At 36.3% G+C, this 27,568-nt stretch overlaps 1 protein-coding gene across 23 annotated transcripts in view; it reads left to right on the forward strand.

The window, feature by feature from the left end:
- Positions 1-27,568, forward strand: part of COL25A1 (collagen type XXV alpha 1 chain) — a 501,341-nt gene that overhangs the window by 414,176 nt on the left and 59,597 nt on the right. For 20 of the 23 annotated variants that reach the window (XM_043871317.1, XM_043871320.1, XM_043871305.1 and 17 more), the window contains exons 15-19: positions 989-1,033; positions 8,212-8,244; positions 8,664-8,699; positions 13,547-13,591; positions 27,257-27,319. In XM_043871317.1, the coding sequence (XP_043727252.1) occupies positions 989-1,033; positions 8,212-8,244; positions 8,664-8,699; positions 13,547-13,591; positions 27,257-27,319 (222 nt within the window). The remainder of the gene's footprint in view (positions 1-988; positions 1,034-8,211; positions 8,245-8,663; positions 8,700-13,546; positions 13,592-27,256; positions 27,320-27,568) is intronic. The other 3 variants (XM_043871306.1, XM_043871308.1, XM_043871313.1) reach the window with 3 other exon arrangements.

Consider the following 27,568-nt stretch of genomic DNA (forward strand, 5'->3'; position numbering starts at 1 on the left):
CCATTAACAGCTTATGTTGTGTCAGATATGGCCCTAGTTGCCTTAGACACAGGAATTGTTTCTTATAACCCCATAAAATATTCTTGTCCTTATGTTGCACATGAGAAATTTGATGCAAATAGATTTTCGCTTGCTCAGTAGGTACTAGAGCTGGGCTAGGTCTCTGGCTCCAAAGTCTGATGTTTCCACTAGAACTTGCTGTATGAGTTAAAAAATTCAGAATTTAGGACACAAAACATGGATAACACACAAATGACTTGTTTTCTACTGCATTGCTTTGTGGGTAGAAAGGAGATATCAGTGACAAAATAGGCATAGGAGCTCTCAAAACTAACAAAGGAAGCATAAACTCCTCAAATTATTTTGCTGTGATTTTTGAAGACTTTCTAATAAGGTAAAATTTTTATTTATTTACTTTATTAAAGCATTTATTTCTCAATGCAAAACATGTATGCCTAGGTAAGTTAAGATTCACTGCACAGTTTTGAGGGCTGTGTCATGCACTTTGAGAGCCTAGAGATTTGAGATGGGCTCGAAGACAGAGCAGAATTTACACAGATGGAAGGGAAAGCAGAGGGCAGGAGTCCAGGAACCAGGAATGGAACAAAGAAGGAGACAGAAGGGATAAAGCAGAAAGCATATGGAGGGAATCAGGAGAAAGTCTTTGTTAGAGTGACTCTTTGAGCAGAGAAAACAGAAAGGGTTAAAGCAGCTCTAAGTGCCAGAATACGCTATTAAAAGTCAGAGAAATTACTTTCTGTTAATATCATGGAGTAGTTTAAAACTATTAAGTCATCTTCATTGTAATAAAGTTTATTTGGATGGGTTGATATCAGGCAGTTGGTCAAGTAAGGTACATTAGCTCTGTTGAACATTTACAACAGCTATTAATATATAGTGCCTCTGAAAGGAAACTTAAAATAAGGAAAAGTACTCATTGCTGAGTATCATCACTATGTTTTCATATATTTCTTTTCTCCCCCCTTAGGGAGATGCTGGAGAGAATGGCCCCAAAGGTGACACAGGCGAAAAGGTACAGTGTTTTTAAAAAATATGAGAGCATGCATATGAGCAAGAATATTATTTCATGTACACGAAATGGGAGATTTTGAGAAAGTTGAGAGATCATAGCTTAATATGACAAGATCAGAGATAATTTTACAAGATTAGAAAGCATTTAAATATTTAATAGATAAGAGGTGATTATTCTACAACTTCCTAGCTACAAATTTAAATATTTTAAAAGTGAAACGGTACTTCAAAGATTCTAGAAAATGTGTAGTTGGGTTTCTAGTAATATGACTGAAGACAAAAACACCCCACTATTTATGTGTAAATGGAGCACTCCCTTTATACACAGAGATGTAAAAAGAGAGTGCCTAAAGTGATTCCATTTGTCCCAGTTTTAGGACAGAAGATTGCAAGACTGGGATGAGATGTAAGAATTTGATAGAAGTTAGTGTCCCTTGATTAGAGCCTCTAATGCAGTCTTGAAAACTTGCCTTGACTTAAAATGTATTAAATCCAAATATTTTGTCAACTTTCATATTGTCCTTTTTTAAAAATTTTAAACTGTTACTAGCATTTACATTGCAGTGATCTTTGGTTCATCCTCCTACCTCGTGGTTCTTTTTCCCCAGACTATCACAGCTTTTGCTTGGCTTCTTACTTCACAGACATCTCTGACATAGAAAGGAAATTTTTACTTCATTTGTGGTATATGTTAAGAATTGTGGAACATGTGTACTCAGTCGCTCTGTTGTGTCTGACTCTGTGATCTCAAGAACTGTAGCTGACCATGCTCCTCTGTCCATGGGATTTCCCAGGCAAAAATACTAGAGCAGGTTGCCATTTCCTACTCCAGGCATCTTCCCAACCCAGGGATCAAACCCAAATCTCTTGCATCTCCTGCATTTGCAGGTGGGTTCTTTACCACAAACACCACCTGGAAAGCCCAGATGAAAATGGAATAGTCAGATTTAATTTAAATCAGGCTAATTGATGAAACAAAGACCAATTCATTTAGGCTTGTAGTTGAGAATAAGAATGGGTCCAAAAAAAAAAAAAGAATGGGTCCAATTTGAAAATTATTACTGTACAGATGGATAATTGTTAGTCATAAAACCATACCCATAAAATAAAGAGAAATTTGTCTTTCTTATTCTTATAAATATTAATATAAATATGGCATGGGTGGTAGGGATAGATTAATGATAGTGTCACTGAGTAGCAATTGTGTTTGTATTCAAGGGGTAGTCTAGAAGTTCCCTGGTACCAGATGGCTCAGTGGTGAAGAACCTGCCTGCCAATGCAGGAGACACAGGAGACAGGGGTTCGATCCCTGGGTTGGGAAGGTCCGCTTGAGTAGGAAATGGCAACCTGCTCCAGTATTCTTGCCTGGGAAATTCCATGGGCAGAAGAATCTGGTGGGCTACAGTCCATGGGGTTGCAAAGAGTGGGACGCAACTGAACACACACACAGTCTAGATGTTAGGATAGACTCTCAGTTTCTTGCAGACCAGGGTTTCTTAACCTCAGCACTACTGACATTCAGGGCTGGATAATCCTCCATGGGGCAAATATCGGATATCTAGCATCGTTCCTAGCCTCTCCTACTAGATGCCGATAGCATTCCCAAGTTGTGACAACCAACCTTGTCTCCGGAGCTTGCCAACTGTCCCCTGGGGAGCAAAATTTTCCTATGTTGAGAACCACTGCTGTGACCCATTTTATTATCTGTCAGATTCAAGTTATCACACTGCAATCCACCACAAGATGAGTAGGTTTTAATACTAATGAGGTCAATGATATACCTCTATGACTTTTTGAAGTAAAAATTTCAAACCCCAGATATATAAACATGGATATTACATTTGACTTTCTTGTTTTGCTTAAAAGCAGAGGTCAGCAAACTTTTCCTGTGAAGGGCCAGAAAGTGAATCCTTTAGTTTTTGTGGGCCATATGGTGTCTGTCACAACTGCTCAACTCTGTCATCATGGCATGAGAGCGATCGTAGACAACATGTCTACTGATGAGAGTGGCTCTGCTCCAATAAAACTTTATTTCTGGACACTGAAATTTTAATTTCATGTGCTTTTCACATGTCACAAAATATTATTCTTTTGACTTTTTTTAACCATTAAAAATGCAAAAACCATTCTTAGCTCTTGGGCCACACAAAAACAGGTGGCTAGCTGCATTTGGCCCTCAGGCCATAGTTGCCAACCTCTGCTTAAAGAAAGGAAATCTTCTAAACAGAAAGCAGTTTCTTCAAGTGAAAACAATCTATGCCAAGTCTGAGCTATGCCTATGTGGATTTATGTAGAGAGGTTTAAGCTTTAGAAGATGTATTTTTAGAGCTTCATATTTTGAATGTAGGCCAATAATTATTTCTTTAATCACACATTTTTAAAATTTAACATTGTAATACTAAAGCAACTTTTTTACTTTGTAAAGGCTAAATTCATCTCAAAAGAATCCTGTTCTTATTTTTTACGTTAATGCAAATCATTTACCATACTGACTCATAAATAGTAAACTCTCAATAAATGTTAGCTTTCTTACCACATGGAAATGGAAATCAACTAGATTGGTTATTTTTCTTTTTTATCAAAAAAGTTTTATTAGTCAACTGAAATTAGGTATAAGAAATGCTTCAGTTAAAATGGAAATCATTTCTATAAACTTTCAATGAGTCTAAACAGAGGGTTGTAAATAGGAATATGTAACATATAATATGTAATCTGAGCTGTAGCATTCATTCCCAAGAATGCTGTAATTGGAATATAATTTTTGATGTGTTTTTTAAACATTTCCTGCTTCTGTCATATAATTTGTTTCCAGCATGTTAGAAACACTCTTCTCACAGCCTTTGGGTTCAGTATGTGAAACTCATTCATCATTTACCAAGTTTGAGATGTAAAATAAAAAAATGCTTCTTTTCTGCCATTGATGTAGTAAATTACATCATCGGCTGATTCACTTTAATAGGATTTTTTTTTCCCTTTGATCCAACTCGGTGCCTTTGGATGGTAAAGCAATCTAAGCCTTTCCAGACTGGTCATCTGGAAATGCTGTGGGACTGTTAAAACTCTCTGGACTGGGTTTTCTCTGTGGCCAGCAGCTACGATGCACTCTGGACTTAAGAATGACCTGCCAACGACTGATTTTAATCATACGTGGAGTTACTGTGGGAAGGTTAGGTTCTGCTCTTGGAGTGTTAACCTCACTGGCTAACATAGAGATGGATTTCTTATCTTTTATTCCCACACTTGAAAGTAAATGTTGGTGCATTTAAGTCACTTCAGTCATCTCTGACTGTTTACAACCCTATGGACTGTAGCCCACCAGACTTCTGTCCATGGGATTCTCCAGGCAAGAATACTGAAGTGGGGTGGTATGCCCTCCGCCAGGGGATCTTCCAAACAGGGGTCAAACCTGCATCTCCTGGGTCTCCTGCATTGGCAGGCGGGTTCTGTACGTATATATCAGTGATTACCACAGTCCAGCAGTATCCCAGGGGATTGATTCCAGGGTCCTCAAAGATATCAAAATCCTAGGATGTCCCTTATATAAAGTGGGGTAGAATTTTCCTATAATCAATGAACTTCCTCCCATATTCAGTTGACCCTTTAACAATGTGGGCCTTAGGGGTACTGAGACTCTGCCACGTTTGAAAATTAGGATATAATTTATAAAAGGCCCTCCTTCTACCTGGTTCCTTCATATCCCCATTCCTCCATAGTGTGGTTCTTCATCTGCCAAATTCAACCAACTGCAGATCATGTGGTACTACAATATTTACTGTAGATGTTTTTGAAAAAAAATCCACATACAAATGGACCTTTGCAATTTAAACTCGTTGTTCAAAGGTCATCTGTGCTGTAAAAAGCATCTCTAGATCACTTATAATACCTAATACTATGTAAATAGTTGCCAGGGACCCAGGAATTCAAGTTTTGCTTTATGGAATTTCCTGTAATTTTTTTTCCCAAAATATTTTTGATCTGAGGTTGGGTGAATCCACAGATGCAGAACCCAGGGATGTGGAGGGGCGACTGTACTGTAAAGCACAGAACAAGGACAGGGTTTCAAACATTGTCTCCCTCTCTCCTAGTATCCCTGTATCTAGAATATGGCTGGCACAAAACCAGTGCTCAATAAATACTTATTGAATGAATTAATGAGTGACAGAAATGTCTCCACATTCACTTCATTTATCTACATATCAAATGTGTTTGAAAATAATCACAACCCCAAACAGAAACTTTCTGTACTTGAATGATTGATTTGTTGTTGTTCAGTCCCTAGATCGTGTCTGACTGTGACTCCATGGACTGCAACACGCCAGGCTCCCCTAACTCCCGAGTTTGCTCAGATTCGTGTCCACTGAGATACTGATGCTCTCTAACCATCTCATCCTCTTCCACCCCCTTCTCCTTTTGCCTCCAATCTTTCCCAGCATCAAGGTCTTTTCCATCAGGGTCTTGTAATGATCAATAGCAAAATCAAATTCATTTACCTCAAGTATCTTCTAAAAGTATTTTTTGTTTTATGATTTACCATGTAGATTTACCCTTTCATTTCAAAACCAACGGATTTATGAAGCTAAGAGTATACTTAGAGAGACACAGTTGGGTGTTTTTCCTACTTTAATCCCATATTCATTTTTACTTTTAGGGGAAAGAGGATTATAAACACTGTTTTATTTTCACTACTTACAGCATCATCCTTTAAAGTGTTTAGCTTAGAAATGTCTTCCAGCAGTTGCCTTGCCACTTTCTAAAACTTATAAAAACTCCTTGAGATTTCACAGTTCTGATTTTTGAAAAGAAAATTGAAATATCACTTATAGTTGTCCATCAAACAAAACTACTCCAATGTCCACAAATAAATCAGCTTTCCAGGAAACTGACCTTTTCTTCACATTCTCTTTCTCTGAGAACTAAATCTAGCCCTTATTCTCATTAGTGGATTATCCAGTCACGTTCTGCCTTCAATGCTGGAGACCTGGGTTCGATCCTTGGGTTGGGAAGATCCCCTGGAGAAGGGAAAGGCTACCCACTCCAGTCTTCTGGCCTGGAGAATTCTATGGACTGTATAGTCCATGGAGTTGCAAAGAGTCGGACATGGCTGAGGGGCTTTCACTTTCACTTTCTATTAAAACATTGGAATGAAAAAGTTTTTATCTACAGTTAATACAAGCAACTTCCTTTTATTTACAAGTTTACTACAACCATTATGCCTTGTTGTCAAAATGAGATAAACCAGTAATTCTTCTCTTATTCTAATAAAAAAAAGCACATGGCAATAGCATTTAAGAAGTCCAAAATTCACTTAACCTCAAGTTGCTTCAACATCCTCATCTATTGAGAGTGGTAATATCTGTCCTATCTCTTGGGAGTGTTGTGAGGTAAAAATGAGATGAAAAAAGGGACTTAGGAAAGTCAAACCTGCTTTTATGACTGCAAAGGTCTTATTGTGCAAACTATTGTGGCCCTGACTCACTGGTGTTGATGGCTCTCAGATTTTGTTTTCGTAGAAATAGAAATAAGTACTATTTTATTAACCACATTTATTTCACTTCCCATTCAGAGCTCAATTCAGTGTTAATGTTGGGGAAAAGACACCAGTATCATTTTACAGTAAGACAGTGTTTGGGCTCCTCTTCTGTATGTTTTGTCATGTTTTAATTTTTCCTTGAGTAATAGGAACTACAAATGTCAAAGAAACTCATATATTTCCTCAAATAAGCTAATTTATTATTTCCTTCTCCTTCCTAAGCTCTTTTTTTTTTTTCTTCCTCAAGGTTTTTGTGTTTTTCATTTTGATTCCTGACTATTGACCTGCTGGAAAACATTCTTTCTGAGATATGTTCATTCATTCACTATATATGTATCCAGCGTATTTTATTTAGACACTGAATAAAAATAGGTACTGAGCCTGCCCACATGTGGCTGATCATCTAATAGAGGGACAAAAAAAGACTCGGCAGAAAACATACACGCATAATCCATAGGCATTGAGCGTGCAGGACATGCAGAGATGCTGCGGAGTGAGATGTGCATATGAGGGGTGGGTGTCTAGGTTGGTCGGTGAGGAGTTGAGGTGAAGTCACTTAAGACTTGAACAGACAAGCTGCCAGCCATGGGAAAAGAAGACAGCGGTTGAAGGAGGGAGCAAGTGCCTCATGTCCAGAGGCCTGACGTTTACCTCTTCTCTAGAAGAGACTGATGCGCAGCTCTAGATCGAGGAGGTAGACCCTGGGACTCTGTGAACACTTGCACAGAGAGAACAGCCGAGGAGACCCCAGTAGATGTCTTCCTCCTTGTGGCTGTTTGTTTTCTTAACAGTCATCGATTACATTTTCTCCCTTTTATTTTCCTTGTAGCGTGTTCAGAAGGAGCTTGGAAATCTTAAGCCTTTGCCTGGCATCACCTCAGAAATAAGCAACATCCCAAGCACCCCCTGCATTCTCTCCTGGTGGTGTCAGTCTGCCCATGGAGAGCAGATTTGCCTTAGGAACGTAGTCACCCTCCATGAAATCCAGATGGAATACAATGCCTTTTAGGAAACCAGATTCTATCTCAAGATTTTCTCTCAGATCTGTGTCCCTGTCACCCACAAGTCATCCATCATCCTGTAACTTTCCGGGGACCGTGTCACAATGAAATAAGTGTAGGCCTGGAAAAACGTGCCGGTCCTAACTGGGGTGTGCTTCACGAGGGAAGCACACTGACCAGCTACGTGGCTTTTTCCAGCTCAACATCATTAACCCTTTGACTTCATCTGTTGAACCCTGACTTTCTAAAGACCGAAAGAGTTAGGGAACTCCTAGCAAATGATAGCCCGTGACATTAATAAATTCCAGAAATGGAGAAAACGAAAATTCCAGATCAGCTAATGTGTTGCTTTAGAATATAACTGTAGCATTCTATCAAGGGAAGAGATTCATATTCATATATTTCTATTTATTTCAAGGAGTGTAGTCCTCATGTATTTTGCATTCAAAGTAGTTTTAGAAAGTATATTGTTGATCTTGGAAATTATTGACATCTTCACAGCCATATGGATACAAATTCTTAGGGAGCAGAGTTTGACCCATTAGTCATGGCGCTTTCCCTTGGGCGCTCCTGTCAATAAAGGCTGTGTGTTTGTGTGTTTCCTCTTCTCATAGCTTGTAGAATAATCTCTCCTGGGTTTCATTTTAGGGTGACCCTGGATCGTCTGCTGCAGGAATTAAGGTAACTATATGCTTGCAAGTGTTTGTACCCCAAGAGTTACAGTTTTGACTTTTGTATGTCTCTTCTTTCTCTTCTCTTTTACCAATTTGGATGGTTCTAACTGCTCCTATTCTCCTGCAATAATTGGCTTCCAAACACAACAGGGAGTATCTGTTGGAAGTCTAATAAAGGCTTAAACAAGAGGTTTTCACTCCTCTTCCCTTTCTGATTGGTTTTAATGGAAATGTGGATTTGTACGTAAGCTTTAGACATAGTCAAAGCAGAAAAAAAAAAAAAGGTTCCTATGTCGAGTAATATATAAAGTAATAGAGTGAATGAAATGCATGTGTCATCAGGGAGGCTGAAAGTGTCCAGGGGTCTAAGGGTTCTGGAGAGTTCTTTTAAGACTGCCTTTTCCATCTTTGGCTTTCTTTGGCCAGGGAGAACCCGGAGAATCTGGTCGTCCAGGGCAAAAGGTAATATCCCTATTCTAGTGTGGTTTTAGTACTATTTTATATTCACCATTTTACCATGTCTACTATCCACTGTGTAATATGAGAACAATTATTGAAAATGATGCTGTTTTCATGCTTTGTATGCAGTGTTATTGTTTTCATTTTAAAAGTGTTGATGCTGACCATAGCAAAAATACAAACACATTCTGTACATGTGAAAGGAAGTTTTATGAACTAAAGTCTGCATGTACTGAGCTGTTTAAGACTAACAAGGATCATCTGGGTTGGAATGCCAACAATTTATCTTGCATGTTTAAAGATACTCTGCATGTTTCTCTCTTTCACAAGAAGAAATGAATACTTACTAAACTGTCTCAGTAGGGGATGATGGACAGTTCTTTTAAGATTATATTCCTTTCCTCTCATTTCAAATACGTCCCAGCTGATAGTTTTTTTATGTGAATAATATCTACCTAAGCAATCATTGTTGTGTAGTACAAAGAGATTTGTTCATGAACTAAATTTTAGCTGTAGACACTAGCCAAACCACTTTAACCAATCTGTAGTTACATACATTAATTTTTTTTTATCATTTGTGCTTTACTTGAGTGATAAATTAGAGGACATGCAGTGAATATGTTTATTCTCATTTGAGTCTGAAGCTGGAAACAACTGTTAGTAGTTTATCGTCTAAGCATCTGGATATCAATGCCCAGTGCAGATTTTAGATAACAGATGTAGCTAACAAGTAAATGTGAATTCCACACTAGGTTAAATCTCTTAAGATCATGACTCTGCCTTTGTCTAGCAGTAACTGATGTTATAGAGAAAAAACATGAATAGAGACATAGAATATACCTCATTAGTATAAATAGAAAGAATAAATCCCATTGTAGTAGTTTGGAATCTTAAAACATAACATTAGAAGCTATTCCCACATTCTTGAAGTTATTGAGAGAATCATTGCTTTGTTTAAACACTTAGGATTAAAGTATTTTTTGAGAAGGTCTTTCACATCTTTTAATGTTTTCCTAATTTAAAAATAGGTTTTTCTCTTGAAATTAAGAATCTGAGAGAAATAATTCATTAAGCCTAGTTTTAGGTAAAGTTGAGACTTTTCTGAAGAGCCCAGAACACTGCAAATTTTTCTGTTCAATGCCTAAAATTTCCCACTGATTCTTTTTTTTTTTTTTTTTTCATTTATTTTTATTAGTTGGAGGCTAATTACTTCACAATACTGCAGTGGGTTTTGTCATACCCACTGATTCTTTATGTAAGAAATTTGAAATTAGTGATGTCACAGAGATCCATGACTTGTTTTGGTGTTAGACAGCATCTGATTTTCTCTAATGAACTGATTTTAAGTTCCTTAGTCTTTAAAAATTGAAGGCTAAATTTAAACTGCTCTCCAAATCTGTGATAAGGTAAAAGAAATGTCTGCAAAACTGGTATGTCTTTTTAAAACACAAAACAAATTTGCTATAATTTCATATAGGTTTCACTATTTTCAGAGTAGAAGATCCAAATTGATTTTCAGTTAGTTAATGAAAGAGTGCCTTACTATGATTACTTAAAAATACATTTTAGATTCATTTTTGGAAGTTTGTAGGTTTACTTATGGAAACATTGGCTTTTCTTTGCATTTCATTTAAAACCTGTTTTAAATTATATTGAGAGAATTAGATTATATCTGAATGAATATGTGTGTGAATGAATATGTGAATGAATATTACAACTCATCTGAATGAAAATGTGCCCTGAAATGAGCAGTATCTTTTTCATTAATATTTAGGCCAGATTCTACCCTTTGATGAAATATCAGTTTCCCACAATATTTATGACTTCCTTTGTTTAATATCTGGATTTGGCAATACTTACTCCAACATTGATTTAAAAGTAGAGTGTTCCCATGTTTGCTGGTTGCTTAGATTGGAACATGACAAATGGAACTGAGGACAGAAGCCATTCAAGGAATCTTCAACAACATTTGTCTCACCACTGTAGAACTGTGTTGTGGGTTCTTTGATATTTAAGCTTCGGCATTAGGGATGTTCTCAGAAAGTAGAGGATATCCTGACAGAATTGAAGTGCATTGATTAGTTCTCCACTTTCTGGTATTTGGCAGTATGAAAGTTTGTTTTTTAGTAACGTTCATAATGGAGGAATGATTTCAGTTTGTTTTTTTCTTTTATAAACTCAACAGGAGAGTCTGTGATTGATATGTGAGTTAGGGTGATTAAATTTGTAAGATGAGTGTGTAGATTTGTGAAATAGGCATTGTGTTTCATCCTATGGTGTTTTTCCTTCCTCACTTCTCCACCTGAGATGGCCTTGATGGTAAGGTGGTGAGCCTACTGCCTACCTAACTTCTCCACATTTTTTTGAAATATATTTTTTTTAGTTTTAAAGGAGTGAAAATGCTTGTTGCTCCGTTGAAAGGGACCAGCACAGTAGAAGTATATCTAAAAACACCGGGCATTGTGACAGGGACATGGGGTGAAAGCAGAGAAATGACTTTAACAGTAGACTAGGTCTCCAATAATGGAGAATAAAGAATGAAAGGGAGAGAAAAAAGGAAAACCAGAAGTATAATGTATCAGTATAAAGTATAATCTACTTGAACAAGTAGTCTTTGAGTAGAATGACAAACCAATTCTTAGTTATGACCCAGACCTGACTTTGGGCTGTACATGCCCAAGAACTCAGCTCAGAGAAGCTCTTAGTTAAGAAATAGGCAAAAATGGAGACATTAACTGAGAAACTGTCTCTTAATTAAAAGATAAACCTTCATGGTATAAAGATAGAGAATTTATATAAGAAGAAACATCTTCCTAAAAGTGTTGAGATGTTTCTTGAGGGTCACATTAAATGTTTTATATTTTATAATGTGAACTTTTAAGTAAACATAAATTTGGAAAGGTCAAATTTATAAAAATCCAAGACTATGAAATATGAATTACTGAAATATTTGTTCATTAAATAGTACATTTATAACCTGTATACCTACATACATATGCATATGATAAAAGGAACAGCTAAATGCTCAAACTCTGTAAGTATTCAATCTATATTATAAAATATTCCATAATGTCTTATACATCTTTCTCATTGTGAGAAACATGGGTGTGTGTTTATGTATGCATGTGTATGTAAATATCTTACTTTAGTCATTGATCTTTTTATTTTGGTGGGAGGGAAGAATTTAGTGAGAAAGCTTTTTGAGAAACAGTGTTACAACCCATATGTTTCCGCAGGTCTTAAATAGGATGTCTTGAGTTTGGGGGCAGGGCTTTACTAAAACAAAACAAAACTATCGACTTGTCAGCAATATGCTTACTTTTATTGGTTGCTTATTATACTGCAGCTTACTGTATTTTCAAGGATCTTATCCTTTTTTTCGTAAAAGAGAATCTTCAGTGAAATATGGATAAGATCATTTTACTAGATCTTTCTAAAGTTATTTATTGAGGGGGAAAAGGGAAAGAAAAAAGAAAATCCAAGGTATAATGTTGTATCTGTGTAAAGTTTAATCTACTTGCCTAAGTATTCTTTGAATGGAATGTCAAATTCTTAATAATTATTCTTTCTTCTCTGGCTCAATCTCATCTTACTCTTTTGTTCACAAGGCAAACTTTCATTCATGTAGTTTCAAAAAGAATAGCTTTTCTTTTGCATTCCTGAAGCACCTTTGACCTAAACCATTAGGAAAGTCATTGTTTTTTCTATGTCTAACCATACAGCTTCATATAAACAATATCTGAAGTCACTTTGTGATCATACCAGAGCAAATTATAGTTCTCCATTGTTTGAAAGTAATAATATTAAAGATTAAATGTCTGGTTGCTGTTAGTAGACTTTCCTTGGAATAAGGATTGTTCAAGCGTTTAAAGTAGAAGGAGTTTGATGCTTCTGTCTCTTTTGGTATAGCTGTCATAGCACTGGCTTGCAATCCTGAAACAGTGTGACCCTTTTACCTTCAAATGTTATTTCCACAATATTTGGTCACATCAGCCCAATATGGGATGGGCTTTCATTTTCTCTAGCAACTTTGTTATGCTTTTTTAGTGGAATTCAGGAGATTTTCTAAGCAATAGAACTTCCTGTCACTATACTCTGTGCTTAAAATAATGTAGACAATCATGTGAAAATCAGAAGATTTAGCTTGACTCCAGTGTGCTCACCCAAAATGTACCGCTTAATCTCAAACCTGTATTCAGAAACAGCTGCATGGTACCATTAGCTCCCAGTGGCTAAGCAGGGCTACCCCAACTCAACAATTGTCAGCCCCATGGGCTGGAGTTCAGTATAATCTTAACCATGCATTTATCTTCTCATCATTCAGGAATGGAAAAGAAATACTGTTATACTTTTAAGTGAGGAAGACTTTTCATGTGTATTGTTTTGATGTGACCATGTGTTCATACAGCCAACTCTTGATTATCTGAGGTAAGAGACCTCTGGAGTAGGGTGCATTGTTCAAATGCAAGTAATCCTCACTTCAGCTGATAGCCTCAGCTTCCACAGCAAATCATTTACCAGACAGTAATAAAACATAGGGGTTCCTTCTCCTTTTCTCTCTCTCACCTTCTGGTAGCAATGACAATCAATGAGCAAGGAACTGACAGGGAAAGGGAAACTCCTGAAAAACCTGCATAAGCGTCAACCCATCCCTGAATCAAGAGTTGACTGAACTGTATAATCTCACCAAATGTCTTGAAACTAGACAGTATATATATATTAGACATATATATATATATGTATATACCTACAGCAAGAATTCGACTGGGAGCATTTGCCATGTTTTTCTCAGATACTGTGCCTGAGTGAATACTGTTCTATAATGCTGTGTGATTTTCCTATCTATGTAGGGTGAACCAGGGCTTCCTGGGCTTCCTGGACTTCCGGGGATAAAGGTAAATACGCACTGACAGTCTTGGCTTCGTAGAAATGTAATTGCGGGAGTCACAAAAACGAAAAAAAAAAAAAGTGAAAGCTAAAAGTATGCTACTGTTCTTTAAATACTCACCAGCCATTTCAACCAATAAAATTTTTTAATTAAAAACAAAACACAAGTAGCAGAAATAGAATTACAGACAGAAAACAAATTTATAGTTACCAAAGGGGAAAACGAAGAGGGGATAGATTAGGAGTTTGGGATTAATAGACACACACTACTGCATGTACAACGGATAACCAGCAAATCCTACTATGTAACACAGGAAGCAATACTCAATATTTTATTTTATATATATATTAACTGAATCACTTTGCTGTATACCTGAAACTAAGACAACATTGTAAATCAACTATATTTCAATTAAAAAAGAAAATGAAGCACAGGTATTTCTGAGTTTGTCATGGCTATTTGGCTATATGTTCCACTTATAACCTACTATGCCCCTTAAATAAATGTAAAAATCATTTCATTTAAAGTCATAGGAATTCTTTCAAGTCTAGAATGTCTCCCTTCACATTTAAATTTTACTCTTAAAATCCTATCAGATTTTGACCAGAATTAGAGTCTTCACATCCCCATAAATCTAACATCCAGGCAGCTGTTTTTGTGATTCACCCATTATATTAATCCCTCCAAAGTGTTTTGTGCTTCCACTTCTTGTCAATAGTTCTCCCTGCAAACTACAAATCATATTACTAAGTTTTATTGACCCACGTACTATTCCCATAAAATTTGTATGTGTCTTTTTAAATAACTGCTTAAAGCTTAGTTTGAAAACCTTGTTTTACACATTTTTACATCATCTAAAGATGTTAAGAAATGGGTTTTTTGTTTAAAATTTTTCATGTGGCAACTGACAAGGCTTAAAAGTTCTACTGCCTTGGCTGTAGTCACTCCCTTAAAATCAGCTTCTTATTTTAAGGTTGGTTCTTTTTAAATTCTAACTGTTGGATATAATAACAGAATGCAAGTAGATTTTCCTTTACATCATTCTTATCTTATAGGATTTTAAATTAATCTCAAGAGTGCTTTAGATGATTCTAAAATTAAAGTTCTTAGTTTCAGTAAAAAAGTTGTATATACCGCTTTATGAAGATTGTATTTGAAATGTCTTACATGCATCATATGATTTTAGAATAAATAAATTACTGAGTTCCCAGACATCATATGGTATAATATGTAGTATTTTATGAGCATATTTGTTATAATTAACAGATATGAAAGCTATGAATTCCAGGTTGGCACTCAGAAATTTTGGTTCTGCTTTTTGTTTGATGTTTCCAGCTTAGTATCGTAGATGTTCGGATAGGTCCTTTTAATGTATATTTTAGTCTTTTGTCTTCTCCATTGAAAAGAACACTCTATGACAATAGTTTACTAAAGAGTTGAAATAATTTCCTTATCTTTTGATATTTAGCCAGAATAACTTAATAAATTGTATGTGATCTCATACTGTAAATATGGGATTAGTAATACCACATTACACATCTTTAGGAATCCCACACATTAAAAAAACAAAAACAAAAAAACTTTTTACTAATATTTGGAAAATCATAGATTTTTTTTTAAACAAATTTAAGAAAATTGTATTCAGCACGAATTTAAAAGAGCCTGATAGCATTTTAAATAAGAGGGGGAGGGGTGCATTTAAAAGGAGTACTTGGAAAGACTAGGACAGGATTTCCTGCAGTACTTGCTTGTAGGTCAGCCGGGCTCTGCCACCAACATCAGTCACGTGCCAGGAATCTCAGTGCTGGGTGGAAATCCTGCTGTCCTTTCTTCTGAGCATGAGCTTTCTTGTTGAGAGTACATAAGGGTGAAGGTATTGGGTTTTTCCTCCCAAACAAACAAACAAAGCTACTATTTTTTCTCATTACCTTTGATTTCTGTCCTCCATCATGAAAAATATACCAGTGCCTTTCCCTAGTCATCAGTGGACCAGTCCAAAGGTTTTGAGCTTTTTCAAATTGGGAAAGATGGTGATTTGCCACCTCTAGTTAATGTTTTTATTCCTAGGGTCATGGGAAGTTGCCAGACAAATTTTGTTGAAATCTTATAGCTGACATTTTCTATTGTTTTTCTAAGCTGACTGGTGACTATGGTGAAAAGAAGCTATTGATTGACAAAAACCTTTCTATCATTCACTAGAGACACTTTTCTAGGTAATTATCAAGTGCTGTTGGATAACTTGCCAGTATTCAATTTAAATCACCAGTTCTATTTTTGGATTAATAGCTCTATCTTCTCTTGTTCAGAATGTGAGTGATATGCTTGCCTTATAGTGTAGTACGTGCTCAATATAAATGAGTAACTTTGTAAAGGAGACAATTTAAAAACACATCATAGTCAGTAGTAGTCATTGGATATTTTTAAATGTAGAGTTAAAAGTTTATAAATTTATGATATAGCTTCATTAACTTGGGATATTCTTTGTTCCTTTCATATGTCTTGCTTCTACTAGGTAGCTAACCACAGGACAGTTAACCTTGATTTCACAGTTAATGAGTAATAATATTTAGAAGATGAAACCATCATGTATGGATTTAGAATGCGTGGTAGCAAGAGCATTAGTCATAACCTTCCTAGACCTGTGTTTTTGTTTACCCTTTGGAAGTACTTCCTGTTGCTATTCATCTCCTTATCTGCTGGTACTCCAGAGAGCATGCAAATGCCATCCGTTATTTCCAAGACATTGAGGAAACCAGCCATGACATACCAGGGACGCTTTGATTGCCACCTGTTGCTCTCCGGGAATGGTTGGAAACTTAATGAGCATTCACATGCCCTTGCACACGGCTCTCAGGAAGTGAGCAAAGTGCCTAAGTACAGACAGCAGACACCTCAGAGTCCCACTCAGAGAAAAGTGCTAATACCTTTGGCATACATAAAAGTCACTAAGAACAGGCATCACTTAATTTCAAACTACTCACAAGCTTCCTGCACAAGTATTGGAAAGTGCACTCACCATGTGGAAGACATTTGGAATTCCTATTTCATGCATTCATGGTTCATATAGTGTTAAGATGTTCAACTGGGAAAATTAAATTATGCACAATGTACCATGCAAACATCGGTCTTCTGGATTAAGAATTGAGCTTAGAATATTATTTTTATAAATAAGCCTTTAAATACATTTTTCATGGGTAAAGCTTATTGTGACTAGCTTTTCCAATATCACTTAAATGGGGAAGATTTCAAAGTTCCTATTTTTAAACATTTTTTTCCTTTCCATACATTTTGAAACATTATTTACCCTTATCATGGTTATGTTACCCTAGTCCTTAAGTCATGATGGGTAGTGATCAAGAGCCTTGACTTTAGAACCAGACTGCCAGTGTGTAGATCCTGGTTCTACCCCTCACCAGTTTGTGAAGCTGTAGCATGATACTGGGCAAGTTACCTAATCTCTGTGTACTGGATTTCCTTATAAAATAGAAATTATTATTGTATATAACTCAAGGGGTGGTGGTGAGGATTAAGTGAATTAATATATGTGCAGCTCCTAAAATAGTGCCAAACATATAGTAAATTAGATATAAATTTTAGCCATTGTTATTTCTTTCTCTTGGAGCAGCTCAGAATATTGGAAACATTGTTTATGCACCTGTTCTATAGAGTCTTTCCTCCTGTGAGTCATTTCAACCTAGAGATCATAAGGCCATTTATACCCTACAGCTTCATAGATGTAACTGAAAACTCCTCTGTAGTGATGGTTGAATATTACCTTTAAGAGCAGTAAGATAACCTACTTTCTTACATCATACCATTCATCTTTTTCTCTAACCCAGTACATTCCAAGAACAAAGAATAAAGGAGCACAGCGTTCTGGGCATAAGACATGGTGTTAATTTCTCCTTCCCAGCACTGTTCACAGGAAAAGCAAAAGGAAAACCTGACCTGTAATAATGAAATACTTTAGGCCCCATTCATAGCGTTGCCTAACCCCAGACATTTTTTACAGATATGGATTTTCAATGCTTGCTTTTCTCCTTTCAACATTGACTACCAGTTTATCTCATCATATTCAGGAAGTAAATTCAGAAAAAATGTAGCTGGTACAATAAAATGAATGCAGTAGGGAGACATAATGCAGTAAAAATTACAACAAATCAGAAAAACAAATCATTTAGGTGGCAAAGAAATTTTTACAGTGTTTTCCCTCAAAGCTTGATATTTTTGTTCTGGCTTCCACATTAGTGAAAATCTGACATTCAGATCAAGAACTTGAGGATTGGGAGACAGTAACTAACTCGTTATATAAAATCATCCTTGACACTAAATCATATATGGACTAACTTTTACTGGTGGCAGAAATGTTGCTTTGTCGTTCTTAGGATTAAAAGCAGTGCTCACTAACCAATAGAAACTTATCTTCTAAATCCACTGGAGATGAGGTTCCTTCCTCAGAAATACCAAATCACATTTTAAAAACAAAAGAACAAAGTTCTTGAAAGTAACATAGAATGTGTAATGAATTCCTAAAAGAAAAGGAAGAAATACTGGTTGAAAGGATAACATTGTGTTATGGTTACTTATTATTATTTCCTGCTTGCACAAAGTGTGTCTGAGCAGTTAAGTAGTTTAAGAATTCAATTAGGAAACTCATACAACCAGAAATCAGAGAGTTTTTCACAGCCATAATGAAACCTCAAATAAACACAAGTATGCTTTCATGTTGCAATCCCATTAAGAAAAAAAAATATCAGAAAGTTATGTTTTTTTAAAAAAAAAAAAGAAAGTTATGTTTCCTGGGTTTTGAATAAACTTGCTATTGTATTTCATTTTCATCATAGCCACCAAAATGTTTAATTTGTACTCAAATGTGATCCTTCAGGGAAGTAAGTGTTTTGGGGACAGATTCCACTTTCTCATTCTTTTCTTCCCCTCTCAATAGTTTTACAAATCAATCATTACCAAAACTGACTGCCTGAAGGTTCTTATTACAACAAATGTTCTTGCTGTTATCCTCAAAAGTAGGTATCATGCTGACTTGAATTCTAATTAGCCTTTAAGCTAGAAGAATATTGTATGGTTAATGCATTCAGTGTCAAGACACATTAATCAAGATTATTGGTGATGCCTTTAGCACCCAGGCAAATCAGCACGTATTTTCCAAACCCTGTTGTACTATTTTTTGGGCAATGAAAATTAGATGTGTTCGGGGTGATAAATATCATGGAAAGCGTGACTTGGTTTAAGCTGGTATGTTAGACAGGTTAAAAAAAATAATATCTTTTACTCCTTAATTGATGATGACATAAAAATAAAACAAATGGTAATAAATGAAAAACCAGAGAATTTTCTGTGGGCAAGAACTAATCAGTTAGGACTTTCTGGCCACCGTTCCATTTAACAGATGGTAGGTTCTAGAAGTTTATAGGGAAACAACTGCTGAACTATTTCTGTATGAATGAAGCTGTCTCTACATTCTTACCTTGACTAGTAATTCCATCAACATATTTTTGACTCTTCTCACCTGTATGAAGGACACCCTTTTTGTATTTGACCAAAAAAAGGTATTAAATGAACTGTCCCAATAGTCATTTGAAGGGTAAAAGTACTTTCTATCACATGTATATATACACGTGCTATGCTTAGTCATCAGTCGTGTCTGACTCTTTATGACCCTTTGGACTGCAGCCCACAAGACTCCTCTGTCCACGGGATTTTCCAGGCAAGAATACTGGAGTGGGTTACCATGCCCTCCTCCAGAGGATCTTCCCGACCCAGGAATCAAACCGGTGTCTCCTGTGTCTTCTGCATTGCAGGCAGATTCTTTACCCACTGACCCTACTTTCTTGCCATGTATTAAATGTGAGTTTGAAGAAAAATCGGTCAAGATTTTATTATGGAATTCCAGGACATAATGACTTAATGGTAAATTGTTAGATTTCAGAAAGATCATGTTTTTAAGGGATTTCCTAGCTTTTTCTTACCTTTTTGTAATAAAGCCAGATTTTGTTGCCTTCTTAGTTGGTAATGATTATTGTTTGCTTTGTTTAGGGGTTTTTTGTTTTGTTTTTCAGGACTTTTTGGCCAGAATACATGGAACTTAAGCTATCTCAATAGATTGTTTAAATTTTTTTTAAAATGATGATGAATGAGTTGATCAAAGTGGCTTCAGTCAGAAATCTTATCTTTGCATCATCTTCTTTTATCTTGCAGAGTGAATAGATCCCACCTTCCCATAACTTAATTATCTTTTGGTTTACTTTATTTCTCTGTGTACATACTGCCAATTTATAGAAGAAAACAGAGATAGGAATTCTAATATTGACACCAACCAACAGGGGAACATTTTGTTGGATACAAACAGAAGATAATTTTTCAAATATAGCCCATATTACTTACTATGACATATGCTCATTGAGCTTTATATTACAAGATCAGTGCTGTGGCTGCTGAAAGGGTTAGCTACAATTAGAAAGCTCAGTGTGAGATCCCTAGGCCCTCCAAATTTGGTTATGTATAAGTACACCTTTGATTTCAGCTGTAGTTATTCTTTGTAGATTTGGTTCTGCATCTTAAAGTACTCATGTTTGAAGTTCTCATTCAAATTAGCAACCTGTGTCAGATTTTCAGAGAGATCTGTTTGCTGCTACTGCTGCTCCCAGTTTATTTCTAGACCTACCGATTGTGCTGTATCCTAAATTAATAGCATTTATTCTGCCCAGCCCAAATCCCAGTTTACTTGCCAAAACCACAGTCACCCCATTATTCACCTTTTCTACCAGCTCAACACAGGAAGATGTGTTACCATCTTGGTATTGAGACCTAGTTTTCAAACTCATTGGTAGTGAGCTAATTAATTGATGTTAAGGCGAAACAAAAGACAAAACTCATGAAACAACTAAAAATCAACATCTAAGATAAGACAGGAAAGTTAAACCAGTTTTGTTTCATTTGAAATTTGATGCTGCATTAATGCCATTTCCAATACCATGTACATAGCTATTTCTGTTTCTCTGACAACCATTTGATCACTGACAGGCATGTGGTTTGGGTAGCAGAATTTGGTGGCCAGCCATTACTTGTGTTTTAGCAATTAAAAGGTTGGATTGTATTAAGGGTTCTGATTAATAGTGTTGTGTTTTTTTTTTTATTTCCAGGCTTTGGTTTAATCACAGCTCTGTATTTATTTTAAGAGTTAGCTATTACATTGTTTATATTTTTCTGTTTGCCAAGAGGGTAGGTCTCATTGGACATTGCCAGGACCAGTGAAGACAAAGCAATAACAAAAACAGCAGATTATCCTGGGTTTAATCGTTATGGACATGGAGGAGGAACAGAACATTTTAAGATGCTTGTTCCTCTGCATTCTTCCCCTCTTCTCTTCCTGCATCTTTCTCCCCACTAGTTGGTTGCCTTCACTCTTTTGATTCACTTCCAATGAGATCAACAACTCCAATATGAATGGAACTGTTTCACTTTGTAATCTTATTCTCAATGATAACAAAAGTAAAAACCTAAAATGTTATCACACTTGAGATAGTGAGTGAATAGGTAGAGAGATGAAGGAAATTTTAATATATATATGTATATATATAAATGAGATATATGTGTGTGTATATATATTTATGAGTAAAGCAGATTAAAGTGGCTCTGAAGTAATCATGCTCTTAACTTATTCCTGTGCTATTCATTGATGTCCTGGTGTTCATAACAAACCAGTGTTTGATGCCTCTGACTTTCCCTCATTTTCTTAGACATTTTTTGGTTGTTAGTGCTTTTAAAACAAAAAAACAACCTTTTTTTAAAAAAGCACTAACACATCATAAACTGAAAAGATTAATATTATTTCAGAAAAGGTCATATTTTATTGTTTTCACTTGAATGGTAGAGCTATTTCAGTTGCTGTTTCCCTGTATGAATCCACATTTCTCTGATAAGGACAGCCAACGCCTGCCCTTTTCAAAGGATCACTGCCTCATGTTCTCATGTTATTCCAACAGTGGCCCACTGAAATTATTATTGGGTTTTCTAGTTCAGGTAATTGCCTTGTAGAAAAGTAAAGGAAAAAAACTCTGGATTTAATTGTTTCTTAATTAAAAGTATGATAGGAGCTTAATTCCATTATGGTGCCAAGTTCCTCTATTGCATCTCTCCCACACTTTGTCTATTCAGGCAATCTGTGTGAATAACTTCTAATTTAGCAGTATTCTATTTCCTGCTGATTATATGAGATTAGATATGTAAAAACAGCTCTGTGAATCATCATACAGTTCAATAGAAATAGTTACTTCTCCTGCATGTTGTCCTGAAAAGTTATGAAAACTCATTTTTGTGTAATCTGATTTACTTCAAAGATGATTTTGCAAAAGCATTTTGTGTTTGAGTCATATTTTAGCTGCTTTCTCCTACTTTCCTTTGACTCAGTCTCCTTCCTTTTCTTGGATAACTAGAATTATGGCTAGAGTAGAATAACCAGTTGCTTATTTTTTTATTCGCAACAAAGTGTTTATAGAATCATAGGTTGTCATAACCTTTCTCCTAGACATTTTAGGAGATTCTTGGACCTTTAAACTCTATATCAATCCTTGCAGAGGCAAGATTTTTTTTAAGGATTATATTATTTAGGGAAATTTAACAGGTATGACCATTTTCTCCTTTTCTTTTCTTATAGGAAGAAAACTTATTCTTAGTAAACCTGTCATTTCTCCACCTTACATGTGTTTGACTTTTCAATCATAAATGTTCTGGCAGATGGATATTGACTCATAAGATGATTACATAGTCACATGAGAAAATTTAGGGTTACTTCTTGAAAGGAGTTGAAGAAATACTGAATAGAACACCATACAGGTTGTAAAGAATCAAGAAGTCACTGTGTATATTACTAACTAGCTATGGAGATGTTGTAATAATACTACTAATATTAATAATAATAATGGTAGCTGGCAATTTTTGAGCCTGTGAGATAAGAGCAACAATAACATTTATCATTTACTTACTTTGTTCTAGAGTTGGTACTGATTGCTTTGCTCACATTATCTAATAAGTCTTGACTAAGCCACCCCCAAATGACACCACAATCTTACATTATTTGGCACCTCAGGATTCCAGCTTGCGAAGTCAGGCTTTAACTCAATTCTGTACCTTTGTACCAACAGTTCTCAAAGATTTAACTTCAAAACCCTTTTACACACCCAAAAATTAAGATTTAAAGAGTTTTTGTTTATACCTATTGATGTGTCTGTATTAGAAATTAAAATAGAGAAATTTAAACAGGTCATTATATGTTAATTAAATAACATTTTATGAAATATAGCTGAGTTTTACAAAACAAACAAAAAATTAGCAGGAACAGTGACATTATTATCTTTCTATTTTGTTTTTTCCAAATCTCTTCAGCATCTGGCTTAATCAAAGGCAGCTTGATTCTCTTATCTGCTTCAGCTTTCATTCTGCTGCAATTTGTCTTGGTTGAAGCACATGAAGGGAAACCAACCTCGTATAGATATGTACATGGACAATGGAAGATTATTTTAATAGCCTTTCTATAAAAGCATGGATGTTCTTTTTTTAATTTTTTTTTCCATTTATTTTTATTAGTTGGAGGTTAATGGATATTCTTTTTTAATACTACCCCAAACTCTACAAGTGGTCGTTTCAACTCAAAGGTTAGGTGCAATGTGAAATCTGAAACCATGTCAATGAAACTATGCTACTCTGTACACTAATAAGGGTAAGTGAATAGGACTCTGAGACCTCGGGTATAAGTCTAGGAAAGTAAGAAGCAGCCCAACCAGCTTAAGACCATGAGTACACTTATTTATGCCTTATTTACTTCAATAATTCTTTGAAGCCTGAGACCATTGGAAAGGGACCAATGATTATTTCCTCCCCATCCTGCCAAGATATAGACTGGATGGACACAATGTCTCTAAAGTAATTGAGAGCTCTGGAGTTAAATAATCATAAAACTGTGGTCCTAAAGTTCAGTATGCTATTGTTTCCCTTGAGTAAATTGAAGGAAGAAATGAATGTATTGAGATGGTGGATGCTTTCTTAGAGTGGCATGAAAAAGTATAACTGATCATACTCAAAGTCTTTAATACTAGCCAGTATTAATAGTGCTAAAATTGTTGAGAGTCCAGTCCTTTGCTAATTTTGTATCTTGAAATAAAAATTTTCACCCTGAACATTCTGCTTGAAGGAAATTTCTATCTATTTTACTCAGGAGAACTTAGATTCTGTTTTTAAAAAGGAAGAAAAAACCCTTCAGCCACTGAGATCACAAAGCCTTGTTTATTTGTGAATTATGAAATTGCATGCTTTGTCTTTTTATAAACTAAACACTTGCCTGAATAAGAAAAACATTTCTGCAGCACTTACTCTTTCTTCTTCTCTTTTATTAGTATGCTTCAATGGCGCTTCCATTTGCTTTGCTAGCAGTGAAATCTTTATTTCCACTTGAAGATATATGAGTCTTGTTTACCTTTAAACTTTCCACCTGTTAACTTGCATTATATTTTCATGACAGAAAGTGGTTACTAATAATATACATTGACTTTAATACAGCCTTTTTTCTTGAGGGTAGAAAGGGAAAATTTTTGTACTTGTATATATCATTTTATTGAGAGAAATATCTTACATGTAAATAAATGTTTCTTAACTTTTGTTGTTGTTGTTTCAAATAAGTTAAACTTTTTTTATAAGAAGTAGAATGGTTGTCACTGATTTTTCTGAATATAGTTGATTTTCATTTTAGGCCATTACGAGATCCAATCAAGGTTATTTGTTCAGCTTTTCCTCTCCATTACGTGTAAGGATATGGAGACAGGTAGAATAGAGTTATAGAAATTTCACAAACAATAAACCTAGAGCATTAGTTCCCCTACATTTTTTTTCCTTAAACTAGTACCATGAGCATCAGAGCTAGAAATAAATCCATTTGAGTTATTCAGCAATGTGATACATTTTGCAGTACTGATATCCTTTTGTTCCCTACCCAATACCAAGGTTTTATATTGCATATATTTTTTAAAAACTCAGTATTTAAAAAATATTTGATGGCATTCTAACACTTCATATAAAACATCCTCTCTGCATCTTTTTGCTCAGTGCTAAGAAAACAAATGTTGCAATATAGCTACTTTAAAAGAAAATCAAATTTATCAAACAGCATTAGCAGAAATAATCCAGTGGGGAAAGACAAATAAGCAAACAAATCCCAGGAAATATGGGAACAGAGTCATTATGTTTTTGTTTTGTTTTGCTTTAAACATCATTACAGATTTCAAGAAGTTAGAATTTTACATTTGAGCTCATGTTGTTAAGAAGAAAATAAAACTTTACAGTTTATATGTGAGCACTAGTCTCGGGTGTTTACTGGTGCCAAACACATGGTGTTTTTCCAACACTGGTTCTCCAGCTCTGATTCTCTGACACCAATTCATGTCCTATTGTGACACTCACTGCTGAGAGTTAGCATCAGATTCCATAGGTTTAAGGGTTCAGTCCCACGAGACTCCCCTCACTTCAGATCCTGGTCCAAGTAACACCCACCTCATGCCCTCCTTACCTGCACTTCCATCTGACTTGGTTACAAATTCCAGGGTACTCACAGCCACCCACTCCCACCCCTATTCAAGTTTGATAATTTGCTACAATAACTTACAGAACTCAGGAAAACGCATACTTACCATTGCAGTGTAGGATAAAAGGTGAAAGCAAACAGCCAAATGAAGAGATACAGACGATGAAGTCGAAAGGGTCCTGAGTGCAGGAGTCCCTGTGGAGTTGGGGTGTGCCATCCTGCTAGCACATGGATATGTTCACCAGCTCAGAAGCTCTCCAGTCCCCATTGCCTAGGTCATCTTATGGAGGCTGTGTTACGTTGGCATGATTGAGTAAAGCCTTGGTGACTGGTGAGTTAACTCAGTCTCCAGCCCTCTCCCCTCTCTGGAGATGGTAAGAGGAGGGGAGAGGTTGAGAGTTCCAACCTTCTTATCACAGCCTGATCCTAAAGCTCTCTAGGGACCCACCACAGTCACCCCATCAGCAACAGGTATTTTTAAAAGGAGCTTGTTGTGAGTAACAAAAGATGCTCCTATTTACTCTTCCATTCAGTCACTCAGTCGTGTCCGACTCTTTTCGACCCCATGGACTGCTGCACGCCAGGTTTCCCTGCCCGTCACCATCTCCCGGAGCTTGCTCAAACTCATGTCCATCAAGTTGGTGATGCCATCCAACCATCTCATCCTCTATCCTCCTTCTCCTCCTGCCCTCAATCTTTCCCAGCATCAGGGTTTTTTCCAATGAGTCAGTTCTTCACATCAGGTGACCAAAGTATTGGAGCTTCAGCTTCAGCATCAGTTCTTCCGATAAATATTCAGGACTGATTTCCTTTAGAATTGACTGATTTGATCTCCTTGCAGTCCAAGGGACTATTATTCTTACTATTCAGGAAATTCCAAAGATTTTAGAAACTAGGAACAAGGCCAAATATACTTTTTTATTATACCACACCTGGGTTTTCTCCAGGTAATAGAGAAGAGATTTTGGAGGTGTGGCAAGGAGAGATTTTTTTTTTTTTTTTTCTTTTTATGCTGAACATTCTTGAATCTCTTCCCTAACCACACCCACTGAATCAGTCATGCATTGCTGCCTACCATATAAGTGTCCCAAACTGCTGTGACTTCAAACTACAGTCAACTCACATTTTTGGAGGAATAAGCATCTGAGTGTAACTCAACTGGGTGCCTCTAGCTCAGTGTCTCCCAGGAAGATGCAATCCAGCTGTCAGCCAGGGCTGTGATCTCATCTGAAGACTAATGGGATGGAGTACCTGCTCCCAAGTTCACACATATGGCCATTGGCCGACCTTGGTCCTCACCTTGGGGACCTGGCCGTAGGGCTACTCACAGCATGGCAGCCTGTTTTCTCCAAAGTAAATTGACTCAAGTGAGAGAATAGGAAAGAGCCCTCAAGATGGAAGCTACAGTCTTTTTATAACTTAGTCTCAGAAATGATATCCTATTACTTCTTTCATATTCTGCTCATTAGATATGAGTCAGTAAATCCTGTGCACACTCAAGCAGAGGAGTTTTGCAAGGGAATTGAATACCAGCAAGTGGTATCATTGAGGCCCATCTTAGAGGCTGCTTACCACATCCACCCCAACATAATGGACCTGATTTGGTAAATGATAAGAAGCACAAGACAATAGATGAGAAAGCAAATTGTAAAGACATTTATCTGGTTTCTTTGTCACTTTTATTTTTCAGAGCTTCTCCAAAGTTTTGCTCAAAGTGTTGTCACTGATCAAAACCAATTCTAATTAATTTTATAGTTAGTTTCTGGATCTCAGGAAAAGCTGTGTACAATCAAAGAAGTAAAATCCCAGTGAAGTGAAAAGTGAAGTCGCTCAGTCTTGTCTGACTCTGCGACCCCACAGACTATGCAGTCCATGAAATTCTCCAGGCCAGAATAGTGGAATGGGTAGCTGTTCCTTTCTCCAGGGGATCTTCCCAAACCAGAGATAGAACCCAGGGATCGAACCCAGGTCTCCCACATTGCAGGCAGATTCTTTATGAGCTGAGCCACCGGGGACGAACAATAGTTCACATATTTACTGTCAAACATGTGGTGATCTCTTCTGTCCATTTTTTTTTTAAAGGGAGAACCAGGTTTCATTGGTCCTCAAGGAGAACCAGGCTTACCAGGGTTACCAGGAACAAAGGTAAGTGAAGTGTTTTCCCCTTCCTTTCTTTCTGAAAAATTTTTGTGACATATTTTTAGTCCATTTTGTTACTCAGGTGACCAGATAGTTTTGCCTAATAGAGAACTAAATCAGCTTAGCACCCATTCCCAACACTTCTAATAGAAATAGCATATTATTAAAATTAGAGTACTAGGAAGTTAATTCCAGAAAGCCTTAGGCAAGGCAACAGGATGGTGGAATACATTCGTTGTTCCACTTGTCCCCCAG

Source organism: Cervus elaphus, chromosome 17 (assembly GCF_910594005.1).
Source record: "Cervus elaphus chromosome 17, mCerEla1.1, whole genome shotgun sequence".
Classification (NCBI taxonomy): Eukaryota; Metazoa; Chordata; class Mammalia; order Artiodactyla; family Cervidae; genus Cervus; species Cervus elaphus.